Source organism: Ochotona curzoniae, unplaced genomic scaffold (assembly GCF_017591425.1).
Source record: "Ochotona curzoniae isolate NIBS_2020 unplaced genomic scaffold, NIBS_Ocur_1.0 contig_3819, whole genome shotgun sequence".
In the NCBI taxonomy this organism is placed as follows: domain Eukaryota; kingdom Metazoa; phylum Chordata; class Mammalia; order Lagomorpha; family Ochotonidae; genus Ochotona; species Ochotona curzoniae.
The window spans coordinates 122,539-147,315 of NW_024466004.1; the positions used below are offsets into that span (position 1 = coordinate 122,539).

Here is a 24,777-nt window from a genome sequence, read left to right on the forward strand (position 1 = left end):
GATATACAGAGGAAGGTCTAACATGACTCATTCCCCAATGCCAGGAGCCTTTGCAGGTCTCCCCCAAGGCTTGGGGCAGTCCTCGACCAGGGAGCAGGATGGGAAGTGGGTCCGCTGGGATTAGAACCGGCTCCCATATGCGATCCTGCCACATTCAATCCCGTTCCAATCACATGTTCTCGTCCACTTGTGGGGGGCTCTGTGAGGCTGCCCACGAGCGGGGCCCGCGGGGAGGTGGGATGGGACTTGGCGCACACCGTCGGAGGGTCTGTCGGGCGCGGGTGCAGCGGCGTCCGCAGCCTGGAGGGGGAGCCCGGCGGGTCGCTGTGGGCTGCTGAGCAGGACGCTGCCGCTCGGTGAGTCGCCTGTGGGGCCCCGTGTCTCGCGCGCCGTGGGGAGGTGGAGAACGGCCTGGCGCCCGTGGGCCGGCGCGGCGGTGAAGCACCCACCCGGCACGGGCGCGTGGAGCGACGCGCGTGTTCCGCTCGCCCCGCCCCGCCCGGTCGCGGCTTCCGGCGGCGTCGGTGATGCGGGCGCGCGCCGGCGTGAGGGGCGGGCAGCCATGGCGCCGAGCCTGGCACTGGCCGGGCCGCGAGGTAAGCCTCCCCGTCATCCCAGGCGTGGCCGGTCCGCGGCGGGCCCGCCCCGTTCTAACGGCGCTTTCCTTCCAGAACCCGTCTGACCCGCACACCATGCCCTTCGGCTTCCGGCGCCTCCTCCTGGCCGCCCTGCTGCTGCTGATTGTCTGGAGCCTCTTCGGGCCCTCGGGATTCGGGGAGGAGCTGCTGAGCCTCTCCCTCGCGTCCCTGCTGCCCGCCCCTGCCTCGCCGGGGCCGCCCCTGCTCCTGCCCCGCCTCCTCATCCCCAACCGGGAAGCTTGCAGGGGTCCCGGGGCGCCTCCATTCCTGCTAATCCTGGTGTGCACCGCACCGGAGAATCTCAACCAGAGAAATGCGATACGCGCCTCGTGGGGCGGCGTGCGTGAGGCCCGAGGGCTCAGGGTGCGGACGCTCTTCCTACTGGGGGAGCCCGGCTGGCCGCAGCCTGCCTGGGGCTCCCATGGGCACGACCTGGCATGGGAGTCGGCCACTCAGGGGGACATCCTGCAGGCAGCCTTCCGGGACTCCTACCGAAACCTCACTCTCAAGACCATCAGCGGGCTTAACTGGGCCCACAAACACTGCTCCATGGCTCGCTACATCCTCAAAACTGATGATGATGTCTACGTTAATGTCCCTGAACTGGTCTCGGAGCTGGTCCAGCGAGGAGGCCGATGGGACAGGAGCATTCAGGCCCAGGGACTGGCGGCCCATGGAGAGAAAAAGCGGGAGGGCAGCCCGGCTTTGGGCGCCCAGGCAGTACCTCTCCTGTACCTAGGCCGCGTGCACTGGAGAGTGAGCCCCTCGCGGCTGCCAGGGGGCCGCCATCACGTGTCTGAGGAGCAGTGGCCTCAGGCCTTGGGCCCCTTCCCGCCCTATGCCTCTGGCACAGGCTACGTGCTGTCTGCTTCTGCCGTGCAGCTCATTCTGAAGGTGGCCAGCCGGACGCCTCCTCTCCCTCTGGAGGACGTCTTTGTGGGTGTAAGTGCTCGCCGAGGTGGCCTCGCCCCAACCCACTGTGTCAGGCTGGCTGGTGCTACCCGCTACCCACTGGACCGCTGCTGCTATGGGAAGTTTCTGCTGACGTCTCACAAGCTGGATGCCTGGGAGCTGGAGCAAGCCTGGAAGCTGGTGGGAGGCTTGGATGGGGAAAGGCTTGCACCCTTCTGCTCTTGGCTGGAGGGAATCCTGGGTATCGTGCGGTGTCGGGTCATGGCCTGGCTTCATTAGCTCAGGGGAGCTGGGGCCACAGAAGCCGAGAGCAGCTGGAGGTCCTGAGCTAGCCCGAGGCAGGTGCCCTTGCTGGATGCAGCTGTTCATTTGCCTTCCTCACACTAGACCCTCAACCACCTGCCACCAAAGATATAGAGGACACCTAGGGACCTGGCCTGCCAGCCCAAAGATGGTCTTTAGGGGAAAAACAAAAAAACAAAACAAAACAAAACAAAAAACCACATGAGCTGTTTTCCAGCCAGGGCAGGAGAGGGGCACATGCCCCTCAATAAATTTGTCTCTTTACCTCTCCAAGTGCAGTGTGGTCTTCCCCAGCATGCTGGAATGCACAGGCTGCCAGGCATGCTGGGTGGGGAGGACATCTGTAGGCACGTGGGAAGAAGAGGGCCTTTCGGGGAAGGCGGCCACAGCGGCAAACTATGAAGGAGGTGGAGGCAGGCCCTGGGACCACTGTGTTCCTGGAGAAGCCCCATATGGGCAAGGTCCCCAGGATGATCCAGAAATTTAAAAAAAAAATCACTCTCTTCTTTAATAGCAACCCACCCCTGGAGCCAGCTGTCCTCTCTGTACTCCAGCAAATGGTCATTTCCACATGTAGTCAGCCACACTGGAGCCTGGCTCAGCGTGCAAATCTGTCCAGGGCGGATGGATGGGCCCCTGGAGATTTGGTCTTCTCTTGCTTCCGCTGCTTCTGCTGCTGCTCGAGGCTCTGCCGGACCTTGTCCTGGGGTAGGGGAAGAAAGGAAAAGTGTGGCTCAGTGAGTGGCGGGCTGGCAGGGAGAGGTGCCCCCCGGAGCCGCAGTCCACCCCAGCCAGGCGCATTTACCCTGTGCTCCTGGTCCATGACCTTCTTCTTCCTCTTCACCAAGCTGGCTGTAGAGCTGCGGCCTTTCTGCTTGGCCTTTGGCTGGAAGGGAGCCTTGGCCTCGGGGTCATAGCCCTGAGGGAGGGGACAGAGTGAAATCCAGGCAGCTGGCAGGAACCACTCACCGAGCCACACCACAGCGAACAGGATGGTGGTGGTGGGGGGGGGGGGGTTAGAGGCCTGCTCCTACCAGTCTCTCTATCCGCTCCTCCTTTTCCTGCTCCAAAGAGATGACGTCAACTTCTGCCAGAGCTCGTGGGTCCAGACAGATGAGCTCTGCAGGTACCTGGGGATGTCAGAAAGAGACAGGATGCAGCTGAGTCCCACAGTTCCCAGCCCTGAGCCACACAGATACCTCCAGCAGAGAGCTTACCTTCTCCAGCAGGGCCTTCACCTCCCATTCCTGGCGCTGCTTCCGGCTCCTGTACGGGTTACTCTCCAGACCATCAAAGTTGGGCTCAGCAGCTCCTGAAGAGGGGGCGTGCAGCTGTGAGGAAGAACTCGCCTACAGCTCCACCTACTGAGCCCCTTGCCCTTCACTGTCCCAGGGCCACCCCAGTTCCCCCACTGCAGTTCAGGCACGTGCAGCCCTGCTGCCAGGCTCACTCACCAGGAACCAGCATGCTCGTGATGCCTCCACTGTGCCCCACGCCCAACACGTCTTCAAAGGGGCAGAACTGAAGTCCGTGGACATGGCCTGAGAGCCGGTGGGTGAGGTAGGGCTGCTCCAGGGAGGGCAGGCTGGCCTTGCCCTGACCTGACCAGATGTTGATGACGTCGCCCATTCCTGCAGCCAGCAAGCCTCGCTGGGAGAAGGCCAGGTGTCCTGCCCCCTGGGGCAGGGTTCGAGCACTCAGAGGCTGGAACGTTCCTCGTAGGTCAAAGATTTTCAGCTGGTGGTCGAGACCGGATGTGGCCATGTACCTGGGAGGGGGAGAGGAGTCGAGCTGTCAGGGTTTATCAAGCAGTCTAGACTTGCGGCCAAGTCCAGACGGCACATCTGAACAGGGAGGAGACTTGCACTGACATTACTACTACCACCAGTAGACAGTGTCCTCTCAGCCAAGCTTGTGCACTTGTTTTTATGAAGATTTATTTACTTATTTGACAGAATCACAGAGGGAGATCCTCCATCCTCTGGTTCACTCCCCACAGGGCCAGTGGACCCAGGAACTCTCAGCTGGGTTGGGTTTGGGGAGGGGAGCTAAGCACCTGTTATCACCAGCTGACTCACATGTGCATTAGCAGGACACTGGATTGAAGCAGAGTAGCAAGGACTTACTAGGCACTCTGGTGTAGGATTTGGGTGTCCCAAATGACGGCCTCAGTTGCTGCACCATGACACTCACCACTCTGCTACGTTTATTTCCCATCTGCTGATGTGGAGCCTGAAGCTGAGAAAGCAAGTCTAACCTAATGAATGTGCAGCTAGAATTCAATCCAGGCCTGGGTTTTCTGGTTTTTTTTTTTTACTATCTATTTTCATCTATTTGAAAGATGTGAGAAAGACAGCTTCCATTTACATGTGGGTTTACGCCCCACAGGCCCACAGCAATCAAGGCTGCGCCAGGTGGAAGCCAGGAGTCCAGAAGAGGGGCAGGGTCAGTGAGCACTCAGGAGGAATCATGCACTGCTTTAATTGTGCTCTTGAGGTTGGAAGACAACATGTTTGCAAAGGGCAGAGAGCTTGTTCACCTGTGCTATGAGCCCTGGTGGGAACTGAAGCATTTCATGAGCATAGACTCACCCACTGACGCAGCCTCACACAGCCCAGCTGGACACTTTGGACAAGCAAAGCTAACCAGGACCCTGCTTTGACCACAGAAAGACCACATGCAAGCCAGGAATTACTAAGGGCTCCAAGACACAAGGTCATTAGTGACCCAAGAACTAGCACCACAGGCAGGCTCCTTGATCACTAACAAAGCTAGGGAAACACTCGGCCAGGAGTCCAGGCCACACCACCATACTGAACTTGTGAGAAGCAGTGTAGCATGCAGGATTCAGTCCTTCTCCTAATGCAAGCTTCCAGAAAGTTCCTTGAGAAGATGTTCAGCTTCATATCTGGTGTCCCCCTGGCTTGTCTGCAAGTCACCAGGGAGGCTGGAAAAGCAGGGATGGACCTAAGGGCCAGAGCTACTGCACAAGACGTTGACCAGACCCGGGGCTTCAGAGAACTAAGTGATTCAGGCCGAGGTGCATGAGTGGCTGATCCAGGCAGCCTGTGGGACAAATGACAATGTAACCCACTAGCCCACAGATGGCAGAAGGCCTGGAGCAGACCTCACCACCTTGCTAGTACCTGGTCAGTACTGACAAAGGGTATAAAAAGCAGAATCGTATTACTTGGCCCCAGAGCTACACAGGTGCACAGGGCCAGGGGGTCCAAACATCCCAAAGTCGGTGACCAACCTTTCAAAGTGCACTGTCTTAGGATTTTAACTCATTTTAAAAAAAGCAATACCAACATCTTATATGCACACCAGTTCAAATCCCAGCTGCTCTACTTCCTATCAAGCTTCTCATTAAAACGCTGGGGAAAACAATGCAAGATGGCCCAAGTCCTTAGGCCTCTGGCACCCAAGTGAGAGACTCAGAAAAAGTTCCTGGCTTTGGCTTAGCTCAGCCCTAGCCATTATAGCCACTTGGGAAGTGAACCACTGGATGGAAGACCTCTTCCATATTTAGAAGTAAATGAACACTCTGTATCTAATAAGTCGAAGATTCCTGGGCAGCCATGTAAAAGGACAGCAGCTGACAGGAAAGATCATCGGACAATAACTCCTGGGACGTACTAAGAAGAGCTAGATGCTGCAAACTGGCTATGGTGCTCACGCCCAGAGAGGCTAAGCAGGAAAAGCAGCAGGCATGGCAGGAACCCCTGAAGAAAAGCAGTAGGAGTTTCAGAGTTGCTCATAAGTAGTGCTCCCCCAAAAGCACTTGGGTACCTGGAAAATATTCAGCAGAGCTGAGATTCCTGCTCATCCTGAGAGCTGAAGAACATGGGAGCCCTGGAGTCAGCTAAAGCAGCCACAATCTCTCAGAGAAACTGGGGGAACAGGACAGGTGCAGAAGTTACTGGAGGAGGGTGACCATCCAGGACTGGACAAGTTACATCTGGGACCTCAGCTAACAACTGCGCAGGAGTGTGGTATTTAGCCTAGCAGTAAAGATGCTCACATCCCAAACTGGAGTGCTTGGGCTGAACTCCTGGCTCTGCTTTCTAACTCAAGCTTCTGGCCAGACCCTGTGTAGCAGCGGTGATGGCTCAGGAAGATGGGATCCTGCTGCCCGTGTAGAGTATTGAGTTCCTGTATTGAGTTCTCAATCCCAGTTTGACACCAGTCAGCTCTAGTCATAGAGTATTTGGGGAGTGAACCAGTGGAGGTGCATATGATCTTAATCATTCTCTAAAGTAAATAAGTAATAATGCACTTTAAAAAAAGTAGCAGACTTTTTTGTCATACAGGGTAATCCTCTGCCAGCAGCTTTGGCATGCCATATGGCCCAGTTCAAGTCCCAGCTTCTCCACTTCTGATCCAATTCCCTACTAATGGCCTGGGGAAGCAGTGGAGGATGGCCCAGATCCATGGGCTCCTGCAGCCACATGGGAAACACAGAAGCCCCTGGCTTTGGATCAACTCAGCTCTGACCATTACAGACATTTGGGAAGTGAACCAATAGACAAAAAAATTTCTGTCTCTTCTCTCTATATATACCAGCCTTTCCAATAAAAATAAATACATCTGGGGCCCAGCACCGTGGCCTAGCAGCTAAAATCCTCACCTTGAACGTGCTGGGATCCCATATGGGCGCCGGTTCTAATCCCGGCAGCCCCACTTCCCATCCAGCTCCCTGCATGTGGCCTGGGAAAACAATCAAGGACAGCCCAAAGCCTTGGAACCCTGCACCGGTGTGGGAGACCAAGAAGAAGCTCCTGGCTCCTGATCGGCTCAGCACTGGCTGTTGCAGTCACTGGGGGAGTGAATCATCGGACGGAACATATTTCTACCTCTCCTCCTCTCTATATATATTTGACTTTATAATAAAAATAAATAAATATTTTTAAAAACTAAAAATAAGTACATCTGAAAAAAAAAAGTAGGAAGTAGCTGGATAACCTTGCCAATCATCGCCATAAATTAAGGCCACCTGTTCCAGTATTAAAGCATAACTGGAAGAGTACACCAGGGCAGCCTCAGTCATTTTCCCCGCACCTCACAGTGAAAGCAGCCTGACTCCCAGGAACAAGAAGAAATAGCAAGTTTGGAAGTAATGAGTTCACCCAATTTTCCCTAAACCTTGATCCTTCCCACACTGATCAACCATGTAATCATTATTAAAAATAAAATTAAAAAAATAATGAGAAAAAGAAAGCAGGTTGAAGCAAACACACTCCGCATGCCTGACAGGTGAAAGGATTGAGCAGAACACGCCGACCTGAATAGCAGTGGCCACTGCAGACCGTCTCTCAGGCACACAAGCCAAAGCAGGTACCCCAGCCAGATCCGCAGAGCTGAGTGGAGAGGCAGTGACTGACAGCTCCCACCTGCTGCTTCTCTCCCTAAATGCCAACAATGGCCAGGAATGGGCCAGGCTGAAGCCAGGAGCCCAGAACCCAATCCAGGTCTTTCACATGGGGTCCAGGCACCCACGTACTTCGGCCATCACCTGCAGCCTCTCTGGGTGCACACCAGTTGGAAATGGAAGCACAGCCGAGACTCGAAGCCAGGCACTTGGGTCTGGGATGCAGACAATTCTGCTCATCTGCTCCCCAAATACTTAAAATAGCTAGAGCTAAACAAGGTTGGAACCAGGCACAAAATCCTGATCTTCCAGCTGGCAGAGCGCCAAGTGCACGAGCTGCTTCACATTAGCAGGATGCTGGCCCTGGGAGCAGAGCGGGATGTGAACCCAGGGATTGAATACAGGAGGCGGGCAGGCCAGATGCCAACCACCAGGCCAAACAGTCCCACAATCACCCTCCGTGATGAGGACTGTGATCTTGGCATTCATTAGTTGCAAGTCATATGCTAAACCTCACTTGCCTTAGCCGCCTTTAATGTCTACAACAGCTTTATTGAGGTTTTTGACCAAGGCAGTTTATTCTCCCAGCTGTCTCAACAGCCAAAGCCGGAGCAGGCTGAAGCCAGGAGCCACTCACTCTAGGTTCCCCTTCATCAGCTGCTTTCCCGTGTGCACTACAGGAAGCACTATCAGTCAGCAGCACAGACTCACACCAGCACAATACAGGATGCGGCTTCAGAAACAACAGTTTTATCCTGCTGTGCTGCAACATCAGCCCCAAGGTTTGTTTTTTTTTTTAATTTGGTAAAAGAAAAAACAAAACATTTTAAGATATGAAAATTAAATTCTGGGCCCAGCGTGATAATCTAGTGGCTAAATTCCTTGTTTTACACAAGCTGGGATCCCATATGGGTGCCAGTTTGTGTCCCAGTGGCCCCACTTCCCATCCAGTTCCTTGCTTGTGGCATGGGAAAGCAGTGGAGGACGGGCCAAAGCCTTGGGAACCCTGTACCTGCACGGGAGACACGGAAGAAGCTCTTGGCTTCAGATCAGGTCAGCTCCGGCTATTATGGCCACTTGGGGAGTGAACCAGCAGAGAGATCTTTTTTTGTCTCTCCTTTCTATAAATCTGTCTTTCTAATAAAAAATAAATCTTAAAGAAAAGAAACATGGGGGCTAGCATTACAACACAAAGCCAGGCCACCACCACTATGCAGCATGTACATGGGCACTGAATTGAGTCCCAGCTGCTCCACTGCTAATGCGCCTGGGAAAGTAGTGAAAAATGGCCCAAGTCCTTGCGCCCCTGAGGGAGACCTGGATAGAGTTCCAGGCTCCTGGCTTTGGTCTGGCCCAGCCCTGACAGTTGCAACCATCAGACGAGTGAGCCAGTGGATGGAAAATCCCTGTTTCTACCTTTCTTTGTCACTCAGATGATAAATCTTCACAAAAGATGAAGTCTCTGTAGAGATCAGCATTAACAGAAAAGCAATCATAATCAACTTTCATAATCTGCAACATTAACACTGAACCTCAGTTAAGCAAATGTTACCCAGAGAGACTAACTCAGTTCTTCCCACTAACAGACCTGTATAACCAGTATAACCTTCCCAGTAGCCCCCACTTGGGGGAAGCCTGCATCCAATCCTGAAGTGCCTGGTTCAAGTTCTAGCTCGCACCCCTCCAACCCAGCTCCCTAACATGCACCTGGGGAAACAGCAATGATAGCTCAAATGCCTGGATCCCCGACACCCTTGTGAGAGACCTGGATGGAACTCCTGGTGCCTGGCTTCCACTTGTTATGGTCATTTAGGCTGGGAAACCAGTGGATGAAAAACTCTCTTTGCCTTTTTCTCCATTGCTCTGCCTTTCAACTAAGTTAATAAATCTTAGGGAAAAAAAATATATTTTGTAAAAGTTTAAATTTTCTCTCTTGTGGTTTAAGTACATATAAGTGCTAGTAATGTGGCATAGTGGGTAAAACCACCAACTGCAATGGTACAATCCCATACATGAACCGGCTCAAGTCCCGGCTGTTCTACCTCTAACATCCTGCTTATGCAACCAGGCAAACAGCAGAAGATATCCCAAGTATTTGGAGGCTTGGCACTCACTTGAGGGACCTACATCAAGCTCCTGGCTTCAGCCTAGCTCAGTCCCAGTTGTTAGAACCATTTGGGCAGTAAAGATTTCTCTCTCTCTTGGGGCCTGGATTGTGTCTGGCTGCTCCCTGCTTGTAGGCTAGAAAAGCAGCGAAGGACGGCCCAAAGCCCTGGGACCCTGTACCCAAGTGGGAGCCCTGGAAGAAGCTCCTGGCTTCAGATCGGCTCAGCGCCAGTCACTGCAGCCATTTGGGGAGTAAATGAGCAGATGGAAGATCTGTCTCTCTGTACCTCTGCCTTCACAATAAAAAAAGTCTCTCCTCTAACTGTCCCTTTAAAATTAATAAACACATAAGGTGGGGGTGGGAGAGCAGGGCAACACAGAGGCATAGCAGGCTGCTGCTCTGCCTGTAGCACCAGCATCCCATATGGGCACCAGATCACATCTCTGTTGCTCCACTCCAATCTAGCTCTCTGCTTATAGCTTGAAGTCACTAACACAAAGCAGTGGAGAATGGCCCAAGAGCTTGGGGTCCTGCACCCACACGAGAGATCCAGAAGTTTCTGGGTCCCATGGAGCATTTGGGGAATGAACCAGCAGATGGAAGACCTCTGTCTCTCCTCTTTCTGTAAAAATTGCTTGTCAACTAAAATATATATATCTTACCAAAAATAAATAAATAAATAAAAGTGCTACACAATATCCCTGACTTTGCTTCCTGGCTAGCGAGGTCTAAAATATTTACCATCTGCCTCTTCAAAGAAGGGCTTCCGGCCCTTGGGGCAGGGTGGGGCACCATGTAGTATGCCAAACTTGCATGGCCAGGCAGCAGGCACACCAGGACGTCTGTGCTACCAAAGGTACTCTGCCTGTCGTAGCCTACAGCTGTGATATCAACACTTGAGCCCAGTGAGGTGACTTACGTGCCTGTAGCATCTACTGCCACAGCCCGGACACTACCACGGTGACAGAGCATCTTCACCAGCGGCTCCTTTACGGCGGGGCTCCACAATGACACGGTCCCTGCGGGTGAGGAACTTTAGTCACTAACACAAACCTGAGCCTGTGGGAGACGGAGGTCCTCCAGCCTGTGAGCGGGCCAAGCTCAAGGGGAACGTGAAGGGACTCACAAGATACAGGCTGACCTGGGTCAGGACCGAGCCAGGGACTGACCATTGCTATGTCCAAGGTGGATGACAGCGTTGTAAGGGTTTTGTGTCATGACACTGAGCCTCCCGGCCCGCGCGTTCAACGCAGCCACGATCTTCCCCACCGACACGTCCAGGTAGGTCAGGAAGCCTGTCTCTGACTGAAACAGAGAGACGGGCCCTGGTGGTCCTCTCACACCCCTCTTCAAGGATCTCCCCGGGGGCAGCCCCTGTGCCCGCCATCACGGCCCCTTACAGCTGTAGCCAGGAGGAAATGGAAGGGCAGGAACTCGAGCCGCGTCACACGGTCACAGCGGCGGACGCAGTGGAGCTCGATGCCTTGGTTGTCATAGATGTGCAGCCAGCGGTTCTGCGCGACAGCAAGCAGAGCCTCAGAATGCAGAAACCTTGGGGCAGAGGAAGAATGGCTCCGTGGAAAACGGCACCCTGGGCTGTCACGCCCCCACACACCAGCCCTGCCCAGCGACAGAGTCCACTGACCGGATGTCCTGTACTGCCTCCATGACATTGATCTCACACATGAGCTTCTTCGTCACCCAGTCAAGGGCAGCCACGTGACCCCGGCGCCCTCCTAAAGCCAGGTGTCTGTTAACAGTGAGGAACGAGCTGAACGTTAGTACAGGAAATAGCCCGACTCAAAGAACACGAGGTCTGCCCCATGCCAGCTGCCCCATCCAGGTAAGAGGAGGCAAGTGACTGCACACGCTCACCCCCACACCCAAGCACACAGGCCTTCCTTCCCCTCACCCACACCCCAACATCTGCTGCCTGAGTCCGAGGTGGGCATGGCTGAAGGGTAAGAAAACAGGAGCACATCTTGGTTGAGAAGACTGAGTTCCAGCTCACCTCCCTGTGCGAGAGTAATTCAGTCGGTAGGGCCCAAACTGCCGCAGATTCAAGTCAAAGTGCTGGCGAAGGGGGTTTGGAAAGAAAAGCAAAATCAGGAAGCAGTTAGGTCCCCTGCATGTCTGTTCAGAGCCCTTGGCTTCCACTCCCAGCTCCACTCCTGACTCCAGCTTCCTGTCAGCCAGACCCTGAGAGGCCACAATCAGGCTGAAGTCATAGGGTTCCTGCATGGGACTCCCTGTTGGGGATACCTCCAATCTCACCCCCGCCCAGTCCCAGAGCTTGTGGGCCTGTGTCGAATGACACAGCAATGGAGTTTCTGCTTGTTTTCTCTTGGTGTCTGCCTTTCACATAAATGAGAACCAGTAAGTGGGTCCCCCCTCCGTTGCCACCTCCCCACTCTCTGTCCTCTCCCCCGGCACCACCCACCAACGCCAGGGCCTCTTTCCCTCCTCAGCCTTACCTTGGCTGCACTGGCAATGTCCACAGCCTCCACGATGTCCGCCTGGCGGATCTTCGCTGTATCTTCCCCATCTTCACCTTCCAGAAACCTGGGAGCGACGGTTTAGGACTGAGGTGGGAAAGGCACCACCAAAACAAGCACAGCCAATCCCACAGAGCAGAACCTGGCAAGATCCCGGCGCGGGTCTGCTCACCCCGGTTCCTCCGCCAGCAGCAGCTCAGAGCGGGCAGCTTTGGTACTGGTCTCCTCTTCCTCAGCCTCGGCAGCCTCAAGTCGGCCTCGGGTCTTGGACTTGGGGCGCGGGAGCTATAACGTTGTTGGGAGACGGCCAGATGGGATCAAGGCAGAGCACCCTGACCCGGCCCCCATGCACGTCCCCTCAGACACCCCCAGCCTCCAGCCCGTAGCCACTGCCCCAGCTGTCTCACCGGTTTAGCTTTGTCAATGCGACGGAACTTCTGAGCCGTCTCCACAGGGACCGGGGCGGGACCTGGGAATGGGTCCTGGGCCTGGGGCCGAGAGCAGGCAACTAGCACATGGCTTCGGGTGGACCCCAAGCCTTCCACCCGCCGCCGCCACCCTGGCAGGTGCAGGGCTCACCCCGGACAGGCTCCGTTGGGGCTCCGGCTTCTTCAGTCCCCGAGATTTCTTTGTGGAGACCCGGGACTTCTTGGGGATGCGAGCGTCTTTCGTTTTCCGGGGACGGGGGTCCCGATTCCGCTTCTTGCTAGGAGGAGGTCCCGGAGAGGCCCCCGTGGCGCTCGGTGTGGTCTCCTCTTCCCAGTACCGCCGCGGTCTCTACGAGCAAACCAGGAGCCCCGGTACTCCGCGGCCCTCGTCCCGCCCTCGGACCCCACAGCTAAGGCACCTCCCTTCTCGTCCACGGAGGTCTGTACCTTCCTCTTGGTCTGCAGTTTGCCCTTCTTGGGTGGGGCATTCTTAGCGGGCTTGGGGGCTGTCTCCATCTCAGCCATCAGAAACACGACCCACGTGCAAAACTTCCCTTCGGTTGTCCCGAGGTTCGCGTAGAAATTCCCGGAAGTCCTCTTCCCACTTCAGCCAATCAGCGCCGTACCAGGTCTGAAGTCTTGTAGACGCCATCGTGAGTGAGGGCACGCTCCCACTGAAGGGGCGGGGCCTTGCCTAGGAATCGCCCTCCGGCTTAGCAGCCTATCCCCGACTACCGTAAAAGACAAAGCATATCCGGAGCAGAAGCCGAGTAACAGTGTAGTCTTTTTCCGGATTTATCCAGGCATTTCAGCCGAATGCCACTTAAGGTAACAAAACTACATTTCCCGAAAGGCCATCAGAAGGCAGCCTCCGTTTCGGTCCTTCCCAGCATTCCTGTTTACTTCCGGGTGTGTGAATACAGCGGGGAGAACGTGAGCTTCGATTAAAGAGGGACTGTATCTGTCGTCGCCCTCCATCCCCCAGGGTCGGGTCGACTAGACATCCCGGACAGAGAGACGCTGCGGTACCCCGAAGGCGTGCCTCTTGCCAAGAGGACTGCCGCGTCCTAGGCCGGACCGGAAAGAGGGCTCGGCACCTTGCCGGGGGGAGACCCAGCGCGCTGCTCCCGCCCCCCTCGGGCTTGCCTCCCCACCATGGCCGAGCTGATCCAGAAGAAGCTGCAGGGAGAAGTGGAGAAGTACCAACAGCTACAGAAGGGTAAGGGGGCCGGGTCTCAACCCACTCACGACCCTCGGCTTCGCCAGAGCCCCGCAGACGCCCTCCTGGACCGGGGCTGCGGGAGCCGGCGGCGCTCATCCTGTCCCTCTTCCTCCCCTAGACTTGAGTAAATCCATGTCAGGGAGACAGAAGCTGGAAGCACAGTTAACAGAAAACAACATCGTGAAGGAGGTGAGGGGGACTGGGCGTGGTGGGGGTGAGGAGGGACCTGTGCCGCTGCCCTAGTTCTGATCAGGTGTGTTCTCTCCTCTCCCCAACCAGGAACTGGCCCTACTGGATGGATCCAACGTGGTCTTCAAACTTCTGGGCCCCGTGCTGGTTAAGCAGGAGCTGGGGGAGGCGCGGGCCACCGTGGGCAAGAGGCTGGACTACATCACAGCTGAAATGTGAGTCCGGGGTCCCCACCCCATGCCACTGCACTAGCCTCCCTCATTTTCAGTACCCTAAGGCCCGCTAATTGCTCCCTCTCTCCTGCTGTGTCTCCTCTACCCCCTCCACAGTAAGCGATACGAATCCCAGCTCCGGGACCTGGAGCGGCAGTCGGAGCAGCAGAGGGAAACCCTTGCCCAGCTGCAGCAGGAGTTCCAGCGGGCCCAGGCAGCAAAGGCAGGGGCACCTGGGAAGGCCTGACCTCATGGGGTGGGGTGGGGGAACTCTAGGGTCTGGACTATAGTAGCTAATAAAATGTGAGAATGCCTGGCTCCAATTTCTGACCAGCCACTTGTGTGCTGTTGTCTCTGCTTACCACCTGGCCTCTCCCTATATGTACACCACCCACATTTCCCCCTCAAACCATGTCCTAGCAACAGGAATCTGTAATGGGGGTGCTGCTTCTTTCTTGATCCCAAACACTAAAATGTCTCCAAGCTTTCTTCCTAAAAGGCAGGAGTTATTAAGAAGCAGGACATTTGCAGTCTAGCATGTTGTTGGGAGTGGCAGCTGATGAAGAACTCAAAATTTTCTAAAAACCCAGGAGACAGTGGGATTCCCTTCCTCGCTGTGCCTGTCGGCGCCTCCTTGGACTCAAGGAGGAAGGGGATGAACAGGTACGTTTACAGCAGATGAGAGCTCTGTGCTCTTCTCTCAAGAAATAAAAAAGGTTTATTTTGGTGCAATTTAAATCTTGAATCATGCATTTATTTCCCGTAATGTGCCTTTTCTGTATACTTTTTAAAGGCCCTTCACATTCCAAAATTTTTGTGCCAAAATAAACAGCTTCTCATTTGCTTTTTTTTTTTTTCAAACTTTCTGAAGTCCCCTCATACTTGTCACCTCCCATGTAACTCCAGAATCCCAGTTCTTTAAAGCCCCGGCCTTCTCAGAATCTGCAACTTAGACTGATGGGAAATTCCAACACAGTGCTTTATGTTCAAGCATCAGGTTGTCCACAAAGTTGTTCTTTGGTTTCCTGGCCCTAAAATTGTCTCTTGATTTGAAGCCAGGGGAGTTCCTACTGACCACTTTAGCCCCTGCCTCCTATGGGTCCTTTCTTGAGTGAAGGAAACTACATATTATTCTGAGGAAGCCATTCTCCACAAGACCTCATTTTCTGCTCCTGTGGCGGGATGGACACTGTGCTGTTCCCTGGCCAAGCTCACACAACCCCCTCCTTCAGCTGACACGTGGGCACCAGGCACCGCAAGGACAGGTAGAAGAGTCCAGGTAGTGTTTGGTTTATTAGTGTTGTCACAGTGACAGGAGCCCCTGTGAAGAAAAGACTCCCACTGGAACCCACTTGCCATCCCGGTGTGCCCTGGGACTTGGAGCTTCTTGGCTTTCCCTTCCTGGCCTCCTCCCCCATCTGTTTCTAGGCCTTGCCTTGATCTGTCAGGTGTTGTGGTGTGGCCAGGAGTTAGAACCAGTGCCTCTTCCCATGGCTCATCATGCGCCACGTTCACGGGAGGTAGGGAGCTCTACACAGGGGCCCAGCTTGGTTGCGAGATGACCAGCTCCCACAGGACTGGTAAACCAGCGGCACTTCACTGCCCCAGAGCAGCTGACCACCATTCTGAGGTTCTGTCCCAGTGCGGCTCGGTGGCCACCTCGCGGCGTGGCTACCACATCTCTGAGCACCATGACTCCTCCTCCTGACAGGTATCCTCTTCAGAACAGTGCCCGTGCAATCTTCCTCCCTGTGGCTTTGATCCTGGGGAAAGAGCCCCCACCTCCTTCACTGGGGGGTGTCCCGGAGGCTGAGGGACCACTGGCAGAGCCCATGGTGGCATTAGAAGGCTTTCGCCGCTGCCGCAGGAGGAAGTCGTGAGAGGCTCCGTCCATGGCGTAGAAGACATTCGCCGAGGGCGGGATGGTCAGCTCTGAGGGGTCATGAGGTGAGAGTCAGGTATAATCAGCCATCCCTGCCGAGTGCCCAGATAGCTGAGCACTCCCCGAAAGGCACCACTCTCCTCCCTGGCAGTTCTTCCCGCTGGCCCCTGACCTCGCTCCCCTGGAAGCAGCTGAACCAGCTCGTACTCTGACGCCACGGCGTGATCACAATGGTTTTTCTTAAGGACACGACTGATGACACTTGGAGCCTTGTCCTGGCTCGTCACCTGGCATAATAGGAGACAGAAAAAGCAAATCATTGGCCCTAATGACCTGTGCTTCCCATTTTTCCAGTCCCAGCCACCCACCAAACCTCCCAACAGGCATCCTATGTCCGAGACACTGTAAAAGGAACAGTGTGGATGCTGGGACCCCATGAGATGCCCAGTCGGTGCCAAACAGCTGCTGGCGCCACTTGGCATGTCCACATCCCATCGTGGAAGTCCTGGGATTGAGTTCCCACTCCACTCCTGACTCCAGTTTCCTGACAGTGCACACCCAGGAGTCAGCAAGTGGTAGGTGGCCCAAGTGCTTGGGCCCTTGTCACCCCCATGGGAGACCCAGATTGACGTCCAGGCTCCTGGCTTCAGCCTGACCCAGTGCCAGTCATTGCAGGAATCTAGGGGTGACCTAGCAGATGGAAGATCTCTTTTGGTGTCTCCACCTTTCAAATAAGTTAAATCATTATTTCTTAAAAAGGGAGAGTCTGCTTCCCTGTGAAGAAAAAACACTGTTCTAAAAATCTATTAAGGTTCAAGATCAGCAGCTAACACAAAGAACCAACAGAATAAAACAGCTGTCAAAGGTAAGAGAACTAGACAAGGGGCTGGCATTGTGGTGCAGCACATTAAGCTGCCGCCCATAGTGCCAGCACCCTGTGTGGGCACTAATGCAAACCCTGGTTGCTCCACTTTTTAAAATTTTGTTTAAAGATTTATTTATTTTTATTACAAAGTCAGATATACAGAGAGGAGAGACAGAGAAGATCTTCCATCCAAAAAGTCAGTCCCCTAAGTGACTGCAACAACCCGTGCTGCGCAAATCCAAAGCCAGGAGCCAGGAACTTCCTCCAGATCTCCCACAGGGGTCCCAAGGCTTTGGGCCGTCCTCGACTGCTTTCCCAGGCCACAAGCAGGGAGCTGGGTGGGAAGCAGAGCGCCAGGATTAGAACCGGCACCCGTCGCTTCTCGGCCTTTTGGCTAAGATCGGGTGTAGAACTGGCACCCATATGGAATCCTGGCGCGTTCAAAGTGAGGACTTTAGCCACTAGGCTACCGTGCCGGGCCCTTTAAGATTAATTTTTATATTTATCTGAAAGGCCAAGTTCCCAAGAGAGGCAGATATACATAAAGACAAATTCCATCCACTGGTTCATTCCCTAGAAGGTGGGGCCAGGTCAAAGCCAGGAGCTTCTTCTAGGTCTCCCACATGGATGCAGGACTCAAGCACTTGGGCCATCTTCTGCTTCTTTCCCAGCTGCATTTGCAGGAAGCTGAATCCAAAGTAGAGCAGCTGGGAATCCAACTGGTGCCAATACAGGATGCTGGTGTTGCATTAAGCCACAACACCAGCACTCTCTTCAGCTATTCTACTTCTGATCCAGTTCTCTCTTTGTAGCTATGTCTTTCAAATAAATTTTTTAAAATAAAAACTAGAGTCATTTGGCTGCCCAGACATAAGAACATCTAGCCAACCAGGCAGTCTCCCCCAACTCCACCACAGCCCTCACCAGGATGCTCTTGTAGACACTGCCATCTTCCCCCAGCTCCATCTGGACTCGGATGATCCGGCAGTCAGAGGCTCCGGGCCCAGATCCCCCTGCCCCACTGCCAGGCCCTCTAGGGGCCCCTTCTGCACCCCCACTCAGTGGGGAGCCACAGGAAGCTGAGCGCCGATGACCACGAGAAGGCCTGGGAGAGGAGGCTGGTGGAGAGAGGTGGCTGGAGTCAGCTGGGCTGTGCAGAGACGGACTGCTTTCCAAGGCGGAGTCCAGAGAGGAGACAGATGGCCACTTCATGTGCTAGGAGCAAACGGCATGTGAGACTGCTGTGAAGCACGTGGGTGAAGGAGCACACATTCATGAGGAGGGCAGTCAGCACAGCTCACCTGAGCCAGGCGGCTCAGCAGAGGAGCAGGGGTGCCAGGTGCTTCCTCGGCCCCGATACTGGGCCTGTCCCAGGACACAAGTGGGGTGGGACCCCCAACAGAGCCCAGGACCCTACAGTGGCCGGAGATAGACAGTGTCAGAGGAACGTGAGCAGGTTCCGAGCAAAGTACCCCCGAGGCCCCGCCTGCCTTACTCTGTCCACTGGGAGATGACCAGTGCTGGCCGGAGCACTCTTGGGGCAGGAGAGTCACTGGTACCCGGTGGCTCCACCTCACAGGACACACGGTGACTGAAGAAGAGGTCACAAGCAGAGGTCAGGCAGGATACCACTCCCATAACACACATGTGTGTGGCAACTAGAGCCTGGGAGTCCCCACCTCAGCCAGCCGGTCACCTCTGGGCCTCTGTCAGCGGCCGGAGCCCTTGTAGCCACTGCTGGATGTCCGGGTCAGGTCGCAGGTCATAGCCACGACACTCATTCTGCAGCCTCCGCAACTCAGAAAGCACAGCAAACTCCTAGGAAGGAGCCTCAAACTGTAGGGGTCCAAACCTACAGCTCCTGAATGCTCCTATCCCCCCTTCCTGGGACCCTTACGAGTGGCCAGCTTCCAGTTCAGGCATGCCTCTCACCTTTCTCCGCTTGTCAAAGTTAATGTATCCATTCTGCAGGGACAAAGGAAGGAAAGAGGGGTTTCCTGACGCTGTCTTCCAGGCCAGAACCCAGCCCCTCCTGAACTCATGGATCATGTCCAACTCACAAACTCTTTCCTCACATCCATTCACCACCCAGCATCCCATGCAGCCCTTTAAATTGAGTGTCTCAGATACAAAATATGCCTGGGACAGAGAGCAATGGCTCTGTGGCTAAATCCTCACTTGTACCCACCAGGATCCTGTATGGGTGCCAGTTTGTATCCCAGCTGATTCACTTCCCATCCAGCTCCCTGCTTGTGGCCTGGGCAATCAGTAGAGGCTGGCCCAAGATTTTGGCACCCTGCACCTGTGTTGCAGACCCAGAGGAGGCTCCTGGTTCCCAGCTTCAGCTTGGCTCAGCTCTGGCTGTTGCAGCCACTTGGGGAGTGAACCAGCAGACAAAAGATCTTTTTTCTCTCCTCTCTGTATATCTGCCCTTCCAATAAAAATAAGCCTTTTTAAAAAAATAAATAAGTAAAGACACACACATACATATATACAAAAAGTGTGCCTGCTGAGTCTGGCACTGTGGCACAGCGCATTAAGCTGCTGCTTGCAATGCCAGCATCCCTCATGAGTACCGCTTCCCAACCAGCTCTCTGCTAATGTGCCTGCAAAGCAGTGGAAGATGGCCCAACTGACAGCCCCTGCACTCAAGCAGATCTGGACGGACTTCCAAGCTCCTGGCTTCAGCCTGACCCAGTACTAGCTCTTGTGAGCATCCAGAGAGCAAACCACTGAATGGAAGGTCCCTCTCTGCCTCTTCGTTCCTTCCTTTTTTTTTTTTTTTTAATTTTTATTGGGAATTCAGATATACAGAGAGGAGACACAAAGAACATCTGTCCACTGGTTCACGCCCCAAAGGGGCCACAACCAAGCCGATCTGAAGTCAGGAGCCTGGAGCCTCTTCTGGGTCTCCCACGAGGGTGCAGGGTCCCAAGGCTTTGGGCCACCCTTGACTGCTTTCCCAGGTCACAAGCAGGGAGGTGGATGGAAAGTAGGGCTGCCAGGATTAGAAATGGCACCCATATGGCATCTTTAGGCGCTAGGCTACCACTCTTGCCTTCTCTGCCTTTTTCTATAACTCTGCCTTTCAAATAAATAGTTAAATCTTTAAAGATAAAATGCCTGCTTTGTAGTTGAGAAAGCCAGGTTCAGGGGACATAAGGAACTTTACTGTCTGTGCTAGAGCCTCAGGCATGTCCTCAGCACTGAGCCAGTATGCACTCCACTTGTACAGAAAGGCTGAGTGACTTGCCAGAGAGCCAGAGCGAGCACCCCACAAGCTGGTTTCTGCCTGCGGCTGCTTAAGCCCTTACAACTGCCCTCCTATGGGGAGGTCGGCTTGCCTATGACATCGCTGGGATGTGTAACCCAAACGTACACATATACACAAGTAGTCCCCACAAGCACACCTGCCTCTAAAACCCACTCATTGCATCGCCATAATGTGCACCTCATGGGCACACACACATGAACACACACACACACACACACACACACACTCACCTCCAGCTCATCCTTGGAAGCTGCATCCAACATCACCAGGTCTTTAAGGAAGGTGCCGAGATAAGGGACCACACCCTGAAGTCAAAGATCAAGGGCACATGTTCCTGCCACTGTCCCAAAAGCTTCCCCCCTTCTGTCCCCAGAAAACCGATTTCATTCTCTTGGTTCCGTCCTACCCCTTGAGTGGCTCCCACCATGGACACCCTCTCCTCCCTTATAAGCACCTCCACCAATCACATACCCCACCCCGGGAGCCAGGTCTTGGGGTCTTCTTGGAGTGTGGCTCAAGAGGGGCCTGCAGCTTCACCTCCTGGTGGGGAAAAAAAAGAGAGATGTAAGGGAGGGCGGGGCCAAGGTTGGCCAGGGACACCAGACAGCTGGGCCTCACCTGCGCCAGCAGGCCCCTGCTCTGAGAGTAATTGTTTTCCTCAGAAAAGATGTGGCAGAGGCTGGAAAAGACTCGGAGGCTATCCCTGGAGAATGGAAAACAAGGGGAATTAGCCATTCCCACTCACAGGAGGGCCCCCTGCACCCAGCCCAGTGCCCAGTGGGCCCCACCTGGCAGCTTCCCCCCAGGCCGCCCGGAGCCGGTGGATGGGGCTGGACTGCAGGGCCGACACGACGGCGTACACCGAGGAGAAGTTCCGGAGCAGCCGGCACTCCTGTCAGGGCCCGAGAGGGAGGCCAATGCTGTGGGACCCCCTGTCTGCACCAGGGTCCCCAGCAGGCAATCCTCTCTCACCTCTGCCACGCGAATCCACTTCTCCAAGAGTCGGGCCCTCTGAGTGGGGCGGAGGGGCCGCACGGTCACCTCCCCAGGCCCTTCCCCAGTCGAGGTGGCCCCCAGGACAGAGCTGACCACTGCCCCTGCCACCTTGTTGAACTGTGTGACAGTGGCTCGGACAGATGGGCAGAGGTGCGCATGTCCTGGTCGGTCTCTGTGACCCCACAGGCCCCCCAGGCACTGAGAGGGGACCAGATTGAGAAATAGCTCCTGCAGGACAGAGGTCAAAGGTTGAAGTTCAGAGTCAAATAAGGTCAGATTTCTGGTAGTAGGGTTTGGAGGATTTGAGGGAGCGTGTGGCAGGGAACCCGAGGGACAAAGGGCTTGAAGGGCAACGGCCAAGGGGCAAGGTGAGATGGGAGATGAAGGAGGCAAGGAGCTCGATCACGAAGGGGTGGAAGCCAGGGCAGGGTCTGGGGTCCAGGAGGGGTCAGTCAAGGGCTGGGGGCACAGGGAAGGGGGAAGGGAGCACGGAGGAGGGGGACATGGGTCAGGGTCTCACCGCGTCTAGCAGGGTCAGCTGCTCGGCCAAGTGGTCAGCGAGGAACACCAGGACATCCGTAGGGTCAGCAGGGGGGTCGCCGGGGAGGGCCAGGGGCTTGGGAAGGTCGGGGGCCTGGGAGTCCACCCGGGAGCGGAGGTTGCGGAGGAGGTCAGCAGTGCCCCCCCCAACACCCTCCCCGGCCGCATACCCTGTGCGGAGCAAGAAGCTCTCAAGCCGGTCAAGTTGACCCTTGACCTCAGAGCCAAAATCCTCAGGGTGAGAGGCCAGCCAGGTTGACAGCACAGAGATGGCTACCCTAGGAGAAGGGGAGGCAGCCAAGGGTCAGAGGTCAGGCTGCAACTTGGCCTCGACTGCAGCGGTCCCGTGAGGCCACAACTCAGCTGGGGTCACTCACCCTGTTGTCCTCTCTAGTTCATCAGCAGGAGGAGACTCGAGGGCTTCCAGTCTGCAGAGGGAAAGAAAACCTTTCTCTACCCACTCTACCCACCCAGTGGCCCTGACTTCCAGCAGCATGATGGGGTTTTAGGAAATGCAGGAACCTCCATGGTTCTTGGTCCCTTCTGATCCTGACCTGTCAGCCACAAGCCCGAGCAGGGCAGACGTGGAGGTAAAGGCCCGGTGGGTGGCCAGTAAGGTTGACACGAACGTCACGTCAGCCCCGGACGTCTGGGGGTCCAGCAGGTGTCTGACCAAGGCCACCAGGGTGCCAGCTCGGAGGCGTCGGGAGGAACGTGGGGGAGGTAGAGGGACCTGGGGTAAAGAAGAGGCTCATCTGTGACCTGGACCTTCAACTTTGTCCACCTCCCTCCCCAGGGCTTGGTGTGAACAGGCTGAGTCCACACTGCTGCCCTTCCCCTCCACCCCTCCTCACACCTGAGTCTGAGACTCCAGACCCCCTGACCTAACACTCCAGCCGAAAAGCCGGGTGCAGCAGGGGAGCTGTGAGTGAAAGGGTCAGAGGTGAGAAGCTGGAGTCGGGATCTCACCGAGGGATCTGGAGGCCGATATTGGCGGCTTGTGACAGTGAAGGTGGCCCCATCTTCCTCCTCTTCCCAGACAGACACGGGGGCCTGCGGGAAGAGAGGAAAGGGAAGTGAGAGCAGTTCACACCACTGCCCACTGCTCCCAGACGGCACCCCAGACCTCCTACTCCTCCTCCCTCTGTACCCCTCACCTGTGGTGGCAGGGACCAGTACCAGCGAGTGCGGGGGGTGGGGGGGGCTGGTGACCCCAGGTCTCTCCCACTGGGGCCCAGACAGCCCCCCCCAAGCCGTCTCAGGGCCCGGCGGAGTCGAGGGGCTTGTAGTTGGGGGGTAGATGCAGTGCAAAAACTCTGATCCTGGAGATCCCCAAAGCCTCTTCCCCCCAGCGCTGAACCCCAACACAGCAGAGAGGCAGGGAGCAAAGGGCAGGGGAGGCAAGCCAGAGAGGCTGCGAGCCAGAGGCCAAGAGAAACTGAGCACCCGCCCGCTCACAGGGAGAGCCACCGCACGCCCCGCCTTCCTCACCAAGGACCCTGCCGTGGCCCCAGTCAGAAGAACCGTCCTCCCCCTGCAGCACCCCTCCGCCCCTTGATCTCGCGGGTGGGGCCTCCCTAGCTCAACCCTGAAGACCCCAAAAGTGGCAGCTCTAACCTCAACACAGGAAGCAGAAGTGGAAGTGGAGATAATGTATGGGGGGAGTGGGAAATGGACTCAGAGTCACGTGGCCCCAGTCCCTCCCCCTGCCAATCCCGAAAAACCAGCCTTGCCAGTCACCCTGCCTTCCCCCAATGTCCCGGACCCAAGAGTCCAGGGCCTCCGGGGCCCCAAAAGCAACTCCCGGCCTCTCCTGAGGCCTCAAACCCTGCTCCTGGCCGCTGCTATTTTCCCTAGGGAAAACAGGTGACCACGCGGCATCCAGCCTAGATCTCTGGCGTCCAGGTTTCAGGATCTTGGTTTAGCAGCTCCTACCTAGCCCCAGGCAAGGGGAGGAGAGGGACAGGGAAAGGGAGGGGCCAAGAAATCTGAGGGTTCCTCCCCACTCCCACAGCCGGAGGAGCCGGTTACCGTGGAAACAAACCCCTCCCCACCAAACAAAAACCCTGAGGGAGATGGGACCCAATTTCCCAGAGAGGTAGGCACACTGAGACAGAGTTAGGCAGAGAGGGCCAAGCAAGAACAGGGCTGGTCCCTGCGGCCAGGTCCTGAGTCACTGGGACACCGAGCCCCAGAGCCGCCAGCACTCCCTGCGGCGGGGCGAGCGGCCGACACCCGGCCCGAGGCGAGGCCATAGCCCAAGCTGAGCGAGCTGGAGCCGCCCGGGGGCACACACCGAGCGGAAGGCGGAGCCTCCCCAGCCCTGACGCCCCTACTTCCCACCACCCGGCTCACCTCTTCTTCTTCCTCCTCCTCCTCTTCAGCCTGCCCCCCGCCCACGGCCCGGCCACCTGGGTCCCCACCCTCTTCGGGGTCTCGGCTCCGGAAGCTGCTGAGCACGACTCCCCCGGGGGGGCTTGTGTCCAAAAGCAGCCTCAGGGGCCGCGGGAGCATGGCCGAGTGTAGGAATCAGCGGGGTCGGGCCATGGGGGGCGCCTGGAGAGAGACCGGGGTGCGGGTGGGGGGTCAGGCGGGCGCGGGGTGTAGGGGACAGGCCAGGGAAGGCACGCGGGCAAGGAGGGGGAATCTAGGTAACGGGACGGGAGCCCTGCCGGAGGCCCAGGGTAGGCGGGCGACTCAGGGATGGGCCCTGGGGGAGCCCTTGCGGTAGTCCGGGGCTGAGAGGGTCATCAGTGACGGGAGCGGGCAGGGTCACGGGGTGCTCTGGTTCTGACCTGCTCGGGAGGGGTGGGGGCAGCGTGGGTCCCGGGCCGCCGTTGCCGTCGGTCTCCGGCCCCCGATCGAGTCCCCTCCTCAGCTTTTCCGCACCCCCCCGCACCCCTCCGTCCGGCTCTCGGGCCCTCCCGCCCTTTCCGCTCCCCCCCGCGCCCGCCCGCTCCGAGAGCTGGAGCCAAAAGGGGAAGGAAGTGAGGACGGACAGGAGCCAGGGCCGCGGACTAGGGGAGCGCCGGACGCCCGGGGGCCGGGGACGCGGGAGCCCGGGGTCGCCCAGGGGCCGGGGACGCGGGAGCCCGGGGGTCCCTGCGCCCGAGTGCCCCGGGCCCCTAGTCGGGGGTTCTGGAACCCACAGTCGTCGCGCACTGAATTGGACTAAAAATACCAGTCTCCACCCCCGGGGGGTATGACGGGTAGAATTAAACATTTCCTTCTCCACAGGAAGGAGGCCAAAACTTGCCGCGTGAAGTGTTTTAGGCGAGGGTCAGACCCCGTTATTTCACGGCCACCCCGGGGGCAGGGGGTATACACAAGCCCCATTCCAACC

The 24,777-nt window shown here is 56.4% G+C and overlaps 4 protein-coding genes across 6 annotated transcripts; 2 read left to right on the plus strand and 2 right to left on the minus strand.

The window, feature by feature from the left end:
• The first annotated feature begins 517 nt into the window (after positions 1–517).
• On the plus strand, positions 518–1,842 carry B3GALT4 (beta-1,3-galactosyltransferase 4). Its single transcript, XM_040983178.1, has 2 exons — positions 518–596; positions 672–1,842. Exons 1-2 carry the CDS (start codon positions 528–530, stop codon positions 1,827–1,829), a joined length of 1,227 nt encoding a protein of 408 aa, XP_040839112.1. The 5' UTR covers positions 518–527; the 3' UTR covers positions 1,830–1,842.
• Positions 1,843–2,341: 499 nt separating this feature from the next.
• WDR46 (WD repeat domain 46) lies at positions 2,342–12,823 on the minus strand. 2 transcript variants are annotated; one of them, XM_040983177.1, is made up of 15 exons: positions 12,702–12,823; positions 12,406–12,453; positions 12,234–12,314; positions 11,999–12,111; positions 11,806–11,893; positions 11,343–11,404; positions 10,977–11,081; positions 10,732–10,882; positions 10,501–10,636; positions 10,251–10,350; positions 3,308–3,621; positions 3,071–3,165; positions 2,888–2,983; positions 2,659–2,772; positions 2,342–2,556 (listed from the first exon to the last, which is right to left on the minus strand). In XM_040983177.1, exons 1-15 carry the CDS (start codon positions 12,777–12,779, stop codon positions 2,452–2,454), a joined length of 1,686 nt encoding a protein of 561 aa, XP_040839111.1. In that variant the 5' UTR covers positions 12,780–12,823; the 3' UTR covers positions 2,342–2,451. The 2 variants fall into 2 exon arrangements, with proteins under 2 accessions (XP_040839111.1, XP_040839110.1); XM_040983176.1 differs by having other exon boundaries at positions 12,406–12,603.
• A 157-nt stretch (positions 12,824–12,980) lies between these two features.
• PFDN6 (prefoldin subunit 6) lies at positions 12,981–14,198 on the plus strand. Of its 2 annotated transcripts, XM_040983184.1 has the most exons (5): positions 12,981–13,082; positions 13,240–13,473; positions 13,595–13,665; positions 13,756–13,880; positions 13,995–14,198. In XM_040983184.1, exons 2-5 carry the CDS (start codon positions 13,410–13,412, stop codon positions 14,122–14,124), a joined length of 390 nt encoding a protein of 129 aa, XP_040839118.1. In that variant the 5' UTR covers positions 12,981–13,082; positions 13,240–13,409; the 3' UTR covers positions 14,125–14,198. The 2 variants fall into 2 exon arrangements, with proteins under 2 accessions (XP_040839118.1, XP_040839117.1); XM_040983183.1 differs by lacking the exon at positions 12,981–13,082 and having other exon boundaries at positions 13,090–13,473.
• Positions 14,199–15,146: 948 nt separating this feature from the next.
• RGL2 (ral guanine nucleotide dissociation stimulator like 2) lies at positions 15,147–24,318 on the minus strand. The gene is made up of 18 exons (XM_040983180.1): positions 24,230–24,318; positions 23,790–23,990; positions 22,404–22,487; positions 21,989–22,167; positions 21,812–21,862; positions 21,415–21,712; positions 20,871–21,122; positions 20,687–20,790; positions 20,517–20,601; positions 20,370–20,438; positions 20,129–20,203; positions 18,557–18,589; positions 18,321–18,442; positions 18,120–18,215; positions 17,926–18,037; positions 17,549–17,839; positions 15,932–16,046; positions 15,147–15,809 (listed from the first exon to the last, which is right to left on the minus strand). Exons 2-18 carry the CDS (start codon positions 23,946–23,948, stop codon positions 15,598–15,600), a joined length of 2,337 nt encoding a protein of 778 aa, XP_040839114.1. The 5' UTR covers positions 23,949–23,990; positions 24,230–24,318; the 3' UTR covers positions 15,147–15,597.
• Positions 24,319–24,777: the final 459 nt, after the last annotated feature.